Source organism: Oculina patagonica, unplaced genomic scaffold (assembly GCF_052425735.1).
Source record: "Oculina patagonica isolate OP01 unplaced genomic scaffold, crgOcupat unplaced377, whole genome shotgun sequence".
Classification (NCBI taxonomy): domain Eukaryota; kingdom Metazoa; phylum Cnidaria; class Anthozoa; order Scleractinia; family Oculinidae; genus Oculina; species Oculina patagonica.
Genome location: NW_027558229.1, coordinates 1 through 12,362, shown reverse-complemented (window position 1 = coordinate 12,362; position 12,362 = coordinate 1). Strand labels below are relative to the sequence as shown.

The window sequence follows — 12,362 nt, the reverse complement described above, 5'->3', positions numbered from 1 at the left end:
TACGCTTCTTTGGTGCTCTCCAAACCTACAAAAGGTTTTATTTGTACAGCCCAGAGAGAATCCTGCATGTATGGTTCTCTACTGGTCCGGTTTTGTAACCAAACGCCATTTTTTTTTTGAAGGGGGGGGGGGGGATATTTGGGGGATTAGGTGATTTTTTTACTAGTCATTTTACATTGTGTTATATGATACAGTGAAAAGGGGTTTCTCGCGTGACAATTTAAAACGTAGTTAACAAGTGTCTCATTGGTGTTTCGTATGTTAACTTAATGCACTATCGAGTTATGGCGCACTTGGAAAGTTTGAAGAGCACTCAAGAACAACCCTTACGCTTCTTTGGTGCTCTCCAAACCTACAAAAGGTTTTATTTGTACAGCCCAGAGAGAATCCTGCATGTATGGTTCTCTACTGGTCCGGTTTTGTAACCAAACGCCATTTTTTTTTTGAAGGGGGGGGGGGGGGGATATTTGGGGGATTAGGTGATTTTTTTACTAGTCATTTTACATTGTGTTATATGATACAGTGAAAAGGGGTTTCTCGCGTGACAATTTAAAACGTAGTTAACAAGTGTCTCATTGGTGTTTCGTATGTTAACTTAATGCACTATCGAGTTATGGCGCACTTGGAAAGTTTGAAGAGCACTCAAGAACAACTCTTACGCTTCTTTGGTGCTCTCCAAACCTCCCGCGCGCACCATAACTTGATAGTGTACGCTAAAGCCTGAACCAATTGTTAAATAAAGCGTGTGTTGTTGTTGTTGTTGTCTATTAAAGTGTAGACAGTAGAAAAATCTGGTCGAGTTGTTTTATACAATAACATTGAAGATTCTCTGGCGAATAAGATGAAAAACCAGCGCGAAGTCGCGCGCGCGTGTGACAGCTCGCAAGATGGCAGTTTTTCTACATGAAGCTGTCGAATGAGGGGGATATTTCACTCCAAATGTTCCAGTTGACAATTCACAACTTGCCGGTTTCTGGTTTTGGAAAGGTCGCGCCAATTTTTTAAGCTTTTTGAAATGTACCTTACGTTGCTTTACGGGCTACGTCATTTTCATGGCCTATTCTCTCAACGACCATAGCTCTTGACCAATAAGCACGAGAGAATTCTACCAGTTTTTGTACAGTGCGGCGCGTAACCAGAACTGGATATATGATTTCCTGTCATCTGATTGGCTCACTCACTGACCAAAACATTGTTCTGATCGCGAAAGGACTAAGCTCTAGTGGGTTGGTAAGCAAATATGGCGTCGGCCCTCGAGCTCCATGAAAGAATATAATAGCAATAGAATCCCGACTTAACCCACGTTGTATTGAACCTCGGTAAAACTCAAACCAGTGGTTGGTTTCCTTGGATTTACGTTACGTATTTAAACGCTTCAATTTAACGCACGCTTACTCGAATCAATTTTCGTTTCCTCTTGAGTTCGATAAGTCAAGATTCCACCGCCGCACTGCGCTGAACTTATCAATAGTACAAAGGATTTTTTGCACGAGATCTCGTTCTCAAGTTCGCCACATACAAAGATAATTCAGCCTTAAAAATGAGGCTGTTTCAAGTGAAGTCTGATGCAAGTGAATATATTTTTTCATCAGGCTTTTATGACAGTTGAAGTATTGGCCAGTATTGTAGTACACTCTCGTTTTCATTTCCGATCATTTTAAATCTCCCTCCTGTTTAATGTGTACTAGCGGGAATTAAATCAAACTCGACTCTTAGTGCATACAATCTAGATCGTTTAGGTCTTTTCTGTGTCATATGCAATGTTCTAATAATCACTAAAAACATATAGTCTTTAAAAATGTTCCAGGTACATGTATGTACAAAAGTTCTAATACTTCAATTGTTCAGGATTATCCTGATTACAATTGTATATTGAGAAAAGTTCACACTGAGGTGATAAATGTAAATATTAGTATCATTTGGTTCCAAAAATGTTCTGCCACTACAGTTTTCAATTAATCCCGTCACAAAATCCAGTATCCAGTATTATTTGGATTTTAACAGCCCTATATCAGGGTATCTTTCTTTGCTGCTGCCTCAGGAACTTCAATCACTTTTCTGTTTATACTCAAAATTTTGCAGTGTTTGTATTTTGTGTGAAAGCAGGGTTGAAACAAGCATTTATGGTAACTTGAAAAAAGCATTCAACACCACTCATTCAAAAGTTATTTTATTATGTTCCTTGATCATATCATAACTTCCTTTTTTTCCTCTTTTAAAGCTTTCTTGCAATGACCTGGAAAAAATAGTATAATTTTAGCAAATGCAATGAGAGCAGCTCAACTCATATAATTATTTATTTCCTTTTACATATATTAGCTATCACTGAGAGGTGAAAATGATTCTGTCAGCATTTGCATACTGCCAAGTCTGTGGATTGCAGCTAGTGCAAGACTCCCAAACAATATTCTACCACATATTTCTCCCACATATTATCTCCACAACCACTAAGATTTCAGGATATGAGGCCAAGGCCTGAATTGAAAAGATGATAGCCTCATTTGTTGAATCAAGCTTTCACTATATTTCAGTGCTAAATACCATGTGAACCCCCCCCCCCCCCATATTTTTTGGATAGCAAGAGATAGATAATAAAATTTGTGAACAATTTTTATTGACATTTATACCATGGGTATATATACATATACAAGGTAAAAAAGATTTTGTTACAGCAGTCCAGTTTCTCCCCATACCCTAATCATGTCCACCTTAATTGTGAAGTGGCAAGTTTCACTTTTTATCTTTTTTCATCCATAGTAAAAAATCTGTTCTTCTCAGCAATGATTCAAAAGATAAATTAAGGATCATATGGTCGATAGCTAAGCAGTTAAATTAGGGGAGATCAGCTTTGGATATAAGGTTATTATAATCACCATAGATGCTCTCAAATTTGAAATTCTTAATTTTTAGTGCAAGAAATGCTAACATGAATTTTAAATTTAGTCAGTCACCCTAAACTTAACAAGCAAGATATACCCATGAACAATTACGTAAATACTACAAAAATACCAGAAATGAAAATAAATATTATATGAGTCTTATACGTCAATGAGTCATGAGTGCATGATTCAAAATAAAGTCTGCATCCAAGCCTAGTGGCCCACACAGCCAGAGCTTATTCCGGTTTCTGTAGCATTTAGCGACTAGGAGTATTTTACTCCCCATGGATGGGATGCTAGTCTATCACAAGGATACCCCTGACAGTAAATTCACCAGTAACCATTTATACATCTGGGTGGGAGAGGCACGTTTCTTGCCCAAGAACAAAATGTAGTGCCCTGGCCGGGCCCCGAACCTGGACTGCTTAATCTAGAGTCCAGCATGCTAGCCATTAATGGGCCACTGCACCTCCCACAAATAATAAATTATATAAGAGAAGTTATTTGAAAAAGCCAGTGCAACCATAACTAACAAATAAAACCTAACCACATGCAAATGATTTGGAGTGCTTCTAAGGTAATTTGTACTCAGGCAAAAATTATTGTGGTTCAATAGGTTATAACTAACTTTGTGTGAAAATCACTTTTCTACTGATTTGACTCATTGACTCAGACTCATCTGACTCATAAAACAGGGGTAAAAACAGGGGACATTGCCTGACCGCAATGTCCAGACCCATGCGGCACAGACAAAATAACTTGCAAACTGGTTGAACAAAAAAAAAAAACAGCAATAACAGTATGCAGAGTTGTTTTATTTTCTGCTGTGATTTATGTCACAAAGACAATTAATTATTTGCATTGTTTTCAGCCAGGTATAAGCTTACTATTGTTTTTACCCATGGGTCTGATACATGTACAAATAAAAACCTACCTTATTTTCATCCACCAGTAAAAGATGAAATTGATGCTTTTGACCATAGCTAGTTGAGGGACTTGACTTCTATTAGTTGTAATGTTGAGCAGGTTTTAATAAGCTCAAATCAGGATTGACTGCAAGCTGAATACACTTTCTTCGGGTGAACATCTTTGGTGTCTTACTCACTCAACATCGATGTCAAAAAACTCCAAAATTTCGTTTCAAACCGCTGTCTTAAAGCAGTTCTGGACCATTTTTCACTATGATAAGGTTTTCTTACACAACCGGCATCTTTTCTTCACGAAAGCGATGTACTTTTCCAACAGACTGCAAAAGAACATTAAACGAACATGGCATAAGCAGTCCAGTCGATGTATCACTTTACAAATAACGCACATGGCGCGACACAAAGTTGTATCTTCAAAACCACAGCACTATGTGAATAAGTCTTGCACTACAACGAAAATAGTACGAAATCAAAGCAAATTGTATACAGATTCTTAAAATAATTTTTCCAAAGATGGAAAAAATTGCTACGCACCTTTTATCTTTAGATGTTTGATGCTTGGTCAAGCAGCATCATGCTATCGAATGCTCCGAAAATCAATATTTTTTCCTCTAGAACTCAAAGAACACGTGAAAAGACGCCATTTTCTCACACTCGTCTGTTACCTTGTTGTTCAAAGGCTAAGTTCCCAAAGTACTGTGGGACATGGGTACTTCAGCGCGTATACAGGACCTAAAAACTCTACCACTATACTGTCCCTTGAAGCGGGCGCCATTTTGAAAAAAATATGACGTCATCAGATATCCAGTTCTGGTTACGCGCCGCACTGTTGTATAAAGCTAAATGGTCGGTATGGTTAGTTTATAGTCACAACTGAGTGTTCAACTGGTGTGAACAGGCGACCCTTTTGCACCCTCTGTAGAGACGTAATGTACTCGACCCTTGAAATTCCATTCTTATGACTAAGTCCTACAGAGATTGATGTGGCCAGTGGGTAGTTCCCAGTTTTGTTACTTGCGCGTAAAAACTTCAAACCGAGAAACAAGGAATCAGAGCAGATGGGGGATGTGTAGTCGTACAGAGCTCTTACGCAACCCTAAGTTCGTCGCCTTTGAGCCAGGCAAAATGTCATAATCTGATCTATTGCCAAGAGGTGTAATCAACTCTAAAGAAAAACAGCACAAAGATGAATAACTCCGACTATTAAAATCAACTAATTTTCTTGCGATCAAATAAAACGCGGCTGATGCAAAAAAAAAAAAAAAACGGGAAAAGAAATTGCGAATACCGTTGGTGTGCAACTTTACAGTACGGACGAATAAAATATTAAAGGATGATTTTGATTAGTATATCAGGGTTATCTGGAACGGATTGTATATACCATAATAATAAATAATAAATTAATATTTATATAGCGCCTATCCAGGCCTGCTCTTGGTGCTTTACAATAATGTTAAAAAAATTAAGATTACTAATGTGGCACTAAATGTTCGCGGGAGTATAATTTTACAAATGGGATACTTTTAGTTTTGTTTTGGATTTTGATGCAGGAAATAAACTTTTGCAATTTTCAGCAAGTCATGTACAATTGGATTATCAATAGAAGAATATTGTAGAATACCGGAAAATTAACGTAACGTTCTATTGACAAACGTTTTAATCAGGGTTTAATAATAAGTGTATCAACGGTAAACTGTTCCGTTTTGCGGATACATTTATTAATTATTTTCCGGTTGGAATCTCGAATTGCTGGCATCGTTCCATTCTAGAACGTTATTTATTCTTTTCAGTCGTTGAAGTGAATTAGTATACGCCTTGAACCTTTCTGTAAACCCAAGTTTTAAATTATCTTATTATTAATTAAGGTATCTGAAATTAACGCGACTTAAATTTACGCGAATAGGCGATTTGCATGATGGCGTCACTTGACTACAACTACCAGAATCCTCCGCTTTGTCTTTTTGTCATTCTAATTAGAGCAATTGTTTTTCAAACCCCACTGGAAATTCAAAATTTGAATAACAAAGGAAAGGCGAAATGAATTCTGGTATTTGTAGTCAAATGACGACATCGTGCAAATGTGCTAAAAACTTACTCCCAAATAAAGCCGGAAATTAACGCGGAAGAGGAAGTAAATTTTCAAAATGAAGGAAATTATATAACGCGATAAACACAAGAAAGCGCAGTTTGTGGCAACAACAAGAACAAATTTTATTTCAACATTGAATGTTTTGGCAAAATATAAGAAGTTAATATGTCAGATGTCGAACTGACCTTCTGAAAACAGGCATGAACTGGAAATATCGCAAACAATATACCCGTAAACTATGTGGATAATATTAACGGAAATTAAGCTCGCGGATATTAACGTTTTACTTAATTTATGTCGCGAAAATTTAACACCGACAAAAATTAACGCGACTGCAATTAATTTCCGGGTCTTGAAACATTTACGCATGAAATTTCCAACCCGATCAAACCATGTGTACAGGACTAGACTAAAGATAAGCTCAAGACAGCTAATTTAATATCTACTGCAAGGTTTTTATTGTCTTATTTGTGCGATATACAATGCACTACATTATTTTTAAAATCTGATACGAAAATAGCCTGGAAAATTGTTTCCTTGCATTTTCAGATCCGCGGGACTTTCCCTGATTAATCAAGCATAGCAAAAGCCTGCGGGCAGCCTTCTGGACCCTTCTGCTATTTCCTCACGTGGAACAAGGAAATATCATAGGAGACGACTGCGTGCTGGCTTGCACAGCAAATTAAGTGGTTAACTGAATACCTGGGACATAGCTTGTGGAGTCATGTAACAGTTTAAACTTCTTAAAAGTGTAAAGAAGTAACTGAGTAAATTATTCGGTAAAACGCACTATTTTGCAAACTTAGGGCTATATACCTAACAGGAAGTTGATATTTTGGTGACTTAGGTTCCGGACGTTATCCTTATCGGAACAAGGGGTACGAAACGGAAGTCGCTGTGATGATAAAATTCCGAAACTTAACCCGAGATCATGCCATCTCTCCGCACTAACCCGAAACGAAACTCGACTTCCGGTTACATTGAACTGATTTTGTCAACGCATGATCTTTGTGAAAACGATTGTTGTAAAATAGTGCGATTTACTAAATTATTTACTTAGAACTGTTGCACATTCTATGTCATAGCTATTGATTTTTAAAACATTTAACCACGTGAAACATCCTTCTTGTTATGATAGCCTTGCGTGCAGGCGTCTCCAATATATTTAATTTCCTTTTTCCGCATGAGGAAATACAATGTATAGCAGAAGGCTGCACACAATATGCAAGCAGCCATTGCTATGCTTGATTGGTTAGGTAAAGTCCCGCGGACCTGAAATGCAATGCCAAACAGTTTTCAAGCCTTTCGAAGCCTTTTTTCAGTCGTATCATATTTTAACAATTATGTAGTTAACTGTATATAGCACGAATTAGATTATAAAATCTTGGTAATCGGTGCAAGTTTAGCACTGTTTTAGCTTACTGTTTCATACATCGGCGGAAGGGAATTAAAATGAGTGGAAGTACACTGATAGAGGTGATTGCGAACATCGTGTTCCGTTTTACTCGAAGTGTGACAGAGCATTACAACCCAGAAGAACCTGAATACACGGCAGAGTCTTTTGGCTACGATCCCCTACAAAGCACAGGTCGAGAATGGTATTATCTTCCTGTCGATGAGTTAATTTATCAAGAATACGGCGAGAGAGAAGTCAGTGGCACAAACTCTCTAGCGTGTAGCCGTCTTGTAAGAGTTATAAATGCGTGCTCACCCGAGGAGAACGAAGAAACGCAGGAAAATCAGCAAGATGAAGACACGGCAATGGCTTGGAAGAGGCTTAGACCATCCGCTCTACAGACAGTTTTTAAATCAATGTACATTGGAGCTTTGATTTCACTTCTTAGCGCTTCCATCATAGGTACAATATTCATAATGCTGTCTTACCTAAGCTATAATACCGTGATGAACTGTGAATATCATCTAGGCGAAATGATTTCGGTACGCGTACAATGGGCGAGAACAATTGCTAGTATAATAAGTAGTGCTTTCTATTACATATGCCCACTCATAAATCTGTTTCTTCTTTTTCGCCCAAATCAGTTGAAAGGAGTGGAAAGAAAACTGATTCTGGTTTGTTTCGTTATGTACTGTTTTGATTCACTTTATCGTGGAGTGCTGCAAGCTGTGGGAAAACCTCTATTTAAGCTGCCTGCTTTATACAAGCCCTTTTTGTACGTTCCACTTTATATTTATGTTTTCATTTATGTTAGTGTAAAATTCTATTTTGCCACAAAACATTTGTTTTTACCGTCAACAAAGCTGGCAACCATGATTTGTAAAATGGCAATGCCAACTTTCTGTGCTATTTTCACCGCCTTTGTTATCAGGTTTTTCATTTACACAGCGTATATCAAACAAGATACTGAAGAAGGTAAACTTCTTCTCGCCCTCTTCTCTCCTCTCATGGGTGTGGCTGTCAAAGCAATCTCACGAATCTGTGTTCAGCGGTTATGGAGCATTACACATCCGGGATATTCCTATGTCTTATTAGCACCGTTGTATTGTTCATTGGCTGTCATGTTTCGAGTTCTGCAAGCAGATCTTGATAGTTTGGAATCCATAGTTCTTCTTGGCATAATTCACGGCTTTGCAGAAGTCATAGAACGCAGCACCGTGGTTGTTGTTGATCACTTCTGTCACCAGATTTGTAGACGAGCATCAACTCCATGGGGAAGTTTTCGTACTCCACGCCGTGAAAGGCTAACGGCTGATATCGCTATCATGAGCATGTTAATGGAATCAACTGCTGTAGTGTCTGTTAACGGCTTCTTGTACTTGTATCAATGGATTTTCTTGGAGAATGATTCACTTGTGAAGTTGCTGCAGTCTTTTGCCATCCACACTTCTGCTACACTGGTGATTGAGTGGTTTTTCACCAGCGTGTCTCTGGCGATCGAGACTCGTTATCAGAATATGGCTGTAATGGCTGTTTGGCGAAAACAGTGGAAAAGACACATTTTAGTGGCAATTGTTAATGTTTTTCCTGTAGCTATATCGACTAGTGTTAGCCTTTTAGTAATTGTACATGCGCGTTTTAATGAACCATTAGCAAGTCAGCCCTGTAAAATGCCATTCACTTGAAAGGAGAATGATTTCATAGCAGCCAAGAAACATGGCAACTTTGTTCTCATGAGAAGAACAACACTTATACACGTTTACTGCAAGAACTAGTTTTCAACTGTCAGCCATGCATTAACCAAAAGACAACTCCGGTGAAAGAAACAATCTCTTGATCAAGAAGTACAAATGTAAATATTTACAGGGTGCAAGAAACAAAACAAAACAAAGATGAAAACACTATTCTCTATACTGACATTAATTAAAGGAAATGTAATTGATTGATTTTGGACGTTTTAAAGGAGCTACGTCACGGACAACGCATCTTGAAAAAATTTGCAAGTTTTTTCAAGTTTCTCATTCGTAATCTCTCTAAATCTTCGTCAGTCGAAACCATCCTTGGTAATTTTAGCATTTTTATAACTCCTTTGGTGTTTTTTTTAAAGTTAGAAAACTACTATTTTGAGATTTCCTTTAATTTAAGAGTAATCAGAAAAATGACATAGCTCCTTTAATAGGGGAATCAGGTTTTGGTTTTAATATGTTACAAAGAACATTTTTTTTTTGCAGCGCCATACAGCTACGATTGTAATAAAATATATTATTATAGGCCTTTCGATCTTAACGGTCCACGTCGGTGTAGATATATTTGAAATGGCAACGAGCAGTAACATGATATAACAATACAATATAGGGGCGTGTTTAAGTAATATAGTTACATTATTTATTTATTATAACACAAAAGGTATTGAGACAACGCTACAGAATTAGTTGAAAGCAGTGATTAAGAGAAATGGCAGCATTAAATGGTTCTAACCATTTCTCGTTAAAAACGATGCTAGAGCTATACTTTTTTCCACCATACTATTGTCATGAATTTGTTATTAAAACAATTGTTAATTCTGTTAAACTGCAGTTGTAAAAGAAGAACAAAATTACACCATAATCCGTGTATTCAACTTGGCTGCTTTATCGAAATGATCACTGTATTTGTTATGAAAGGAAAGCCATAAATCAACAATCTGTTTGCTTTTGCCATCTGAGGTGTAAAAATTGAGACTTGAGACATGACATCAATTTCCTGAAGGCTAATGTCTTTTTTTGTACTTTTGAGGAAGAAGTCCTTTAATTTGACAGATTAATTTTCAAATGGACCTGTTAATAGCAGTTTTACTATCTCAAATATACCATATCTTATTTTGTATTATTGTTGTATTACACTTCGATAAAATAGAGCAAAGACGATTACTTATATGGCGCTAATTGCTCCACAATTTTAAATCCCTTGCTCTTCGGACCACGTTTGCAAGTGAAAGTTCAAAATATTTTTTCGATTTCCTTGTTTGTTACATAAAGTTCTACTGGCAGTTAACTCGCATTTATGCTACCAACCCACGCTTCTGTAAGTATGTATGTTTTCGGTTTTTGCATAACAAGCCCCGAGGCTGATCAGGCATTTGTTTGCATATGTTATGATGTGTTTTTCAAACTAGTTGAATCCTTCCGTTTGAAGTTGTCTTTAGTTGTAAACTTTCGAACCGTTTTAATTCTAATTGTCTTTGGTTCACTTTTAATTAACAATTAGACTACAAGCCCGAGTTTTCTATGAGCAAATAGTCAACGAGGCGCAGCCGAGTTGACTATCGCTCATAGAAAACGAGGGCGAGTAGTCTAATTGTTTTAGTAGAAAGTCTAAAGGATTTCAGTCCAAAACCTACAATATTGTGCACTTTGAAGACAAAAATCAAGAAAATTTACCGCTTAAAGAGCTACGCGAGCGCGCGACTGTTTTCTATCGGCGAATAGAAATCAGTGGGAGAACCAATCAGATTCGCGGATTTCCAATAGAACACAGCCGAGTTTCTACTAATACGATATATAAATCAGTAAAATAAAAATAAAAAATAGTTAAAAAGTATCACACCAAAACAAATTTTTAGCACATATATGTTTAGGCAGCAAATCAATTTCGAGATAAACTTTTTTAACTGTTGTGGGGGGCGGATCATCAAGCAATACGACAAATGTTTAAGATTTTCTGAAGATACTGGGGGGAATTGAATTCTTCCCAGCCGTTAGGTCAGTAGTTTGGCACAAAGTCTTTACAACCATCGCAATACCTTTGTCCCAGAAATTTAATTTCTCTTTCTTTTAAACTCAAGCATAATTACTGAGTAGCTTTCGCCGCTCACTTTTTCTTGAATTTAAAAGAAAAAACTCGTGGACAGTTGCCTGAGCGCAAACGTCTCTTATTTCGTGAGGAACTGATAAACGAAATGGCTGCAAGCAGGCTAGAGTTGATAAGAGTAGCATCCAACACCGTAAAACAATATCAAGCTATTAGAATTGTCTTGATGGTAATTGCCGGAGGGAAAATTGATTTCTTTTTTCTTATTCAGCTGTAACACAGTTTCGGAAATTAAAGAAATGGGCAGAATTTCCCCTTTAACATTCTTAACCAAACAGAAGAAAGCTAAGGAAACCTAAAAACGCCAGAATCGAAACGGTTTGTCACTTCACAGCCAATAAAAGCGTTCTAGTTTTTATTCCAAAGGTTTATAAGGGCACGTGATTTCGAGGGTGTTTTTAACAAAGTGGTAAAATATTAAAGCTTATACGATTAAGCAGAGTTCAATTCATGAATAGAAGCAATTTTAATTGTATTTCAGCGCCAAGCTATTTCTTATGCGATTTGGATACAGTCATAAGAGTGATTGACTAACTGTCCAGTCAGTTCAACTCGTTGTAACAGGACGCTACGCCACAGCACGCCAGTTAGGTAGGTGTTTTTATCGCTGTTTGAACTCGAATTGTTTTTCGTTTTCCTGCAGAGTTCAAAGTTTTCAGGTTTCTACTCTACATTAATGTTAAAACATATAAATTTTAATATTCACCTGTTAAAAGAAAAATTAATACGAATTAATGCGCCACCGACTGGTTAACCGACTCCAAATGCTTCTTTGTTTTGTTTTTCTCTCATGCAGATTATTTTTTAATAATCAATTTAGTTCTAGTTTGAATGCGAAGATTTAATTTCCTGTATATATATTTCTAGCCTGCGAACAGGCTCCCGAGTGGGTTTTTTGTGAGCGAAGCGAGTGGGGTTACGCGAGCGAAGCGAGCGGCGAACCTGAGCGAAGCGAGCGGAAGCCTGTTTGCAGGCTAATATATTTCCAATCATTAACTTTACGTTTGATATCCTCGACGTTTAATTAATATTTTCGCTTTGGTTTGCCGTTGCAGACCGCCCACAAGCCCTGACGATTTTCTAATGGCTAATTAATAATATTATTAAGACGGGAAAGCACATATGCGGTGGAAAACTTGTACTAAACGGAATTTAGAACTGATAATAAGACTTTCAGCGAGAAATCAATTATGAAATAATACAAAAGTGACTGTAATAAATAA

At 37.2% G+C, this 12,362-nt stretch overlaps 1 protein-coding gene and 1 long non-coding RNA gene across 2 annotated transcripts; one reads left to right on the top strand and one right to left on the bottom strand.

Annotated features, from left to right (window-relative positions):
• Positions 1-1,387: 1,387 nt before the first annotated feature.
• LOC144640605 (uncharacterized) lies at positions 1,388-4,632 on the bottom strand. Its single transcript, XR_013568416.1, has 3 exons — positions 4,340-4,632; positions 3,814-4,125; positions 1,388-2,236 (listed from the first exon to the last, which is right to left on the bottom strand). It is a non-coding gene; the product is annotated as an uncharacterized LOC144640605 (long non-coding RNA).
• Positions 4,633-7,183: 2,551 nt separating this feature from the next.
• LOC144640604 (uncharacterized) lies at positions 7,184-8,975 on the top strand. Its single transcript, XM_078499701.1, has one exon. The coding sequence runs from the start codon at positions 7,347-7,349 to the stop codon at positions 8,973-8,975; it is 1,629 nt and encodes a 542-aa protein (XP_078355827.1). The 5' UTR covers positions 7,184-7,346.
• Positions 8,976-12,362: the final 3,387 nt, after the last annotated feature.

Excerpts from the sequence above, each read along its gene's own strand:
- LOC144640604 (XM_078499701.1), top strand. The coding sequence starts at position 7,347 with ATGAGTGGAAGTACACTGATAGAGGTGATTGCGAACATCGTGTTCCGT.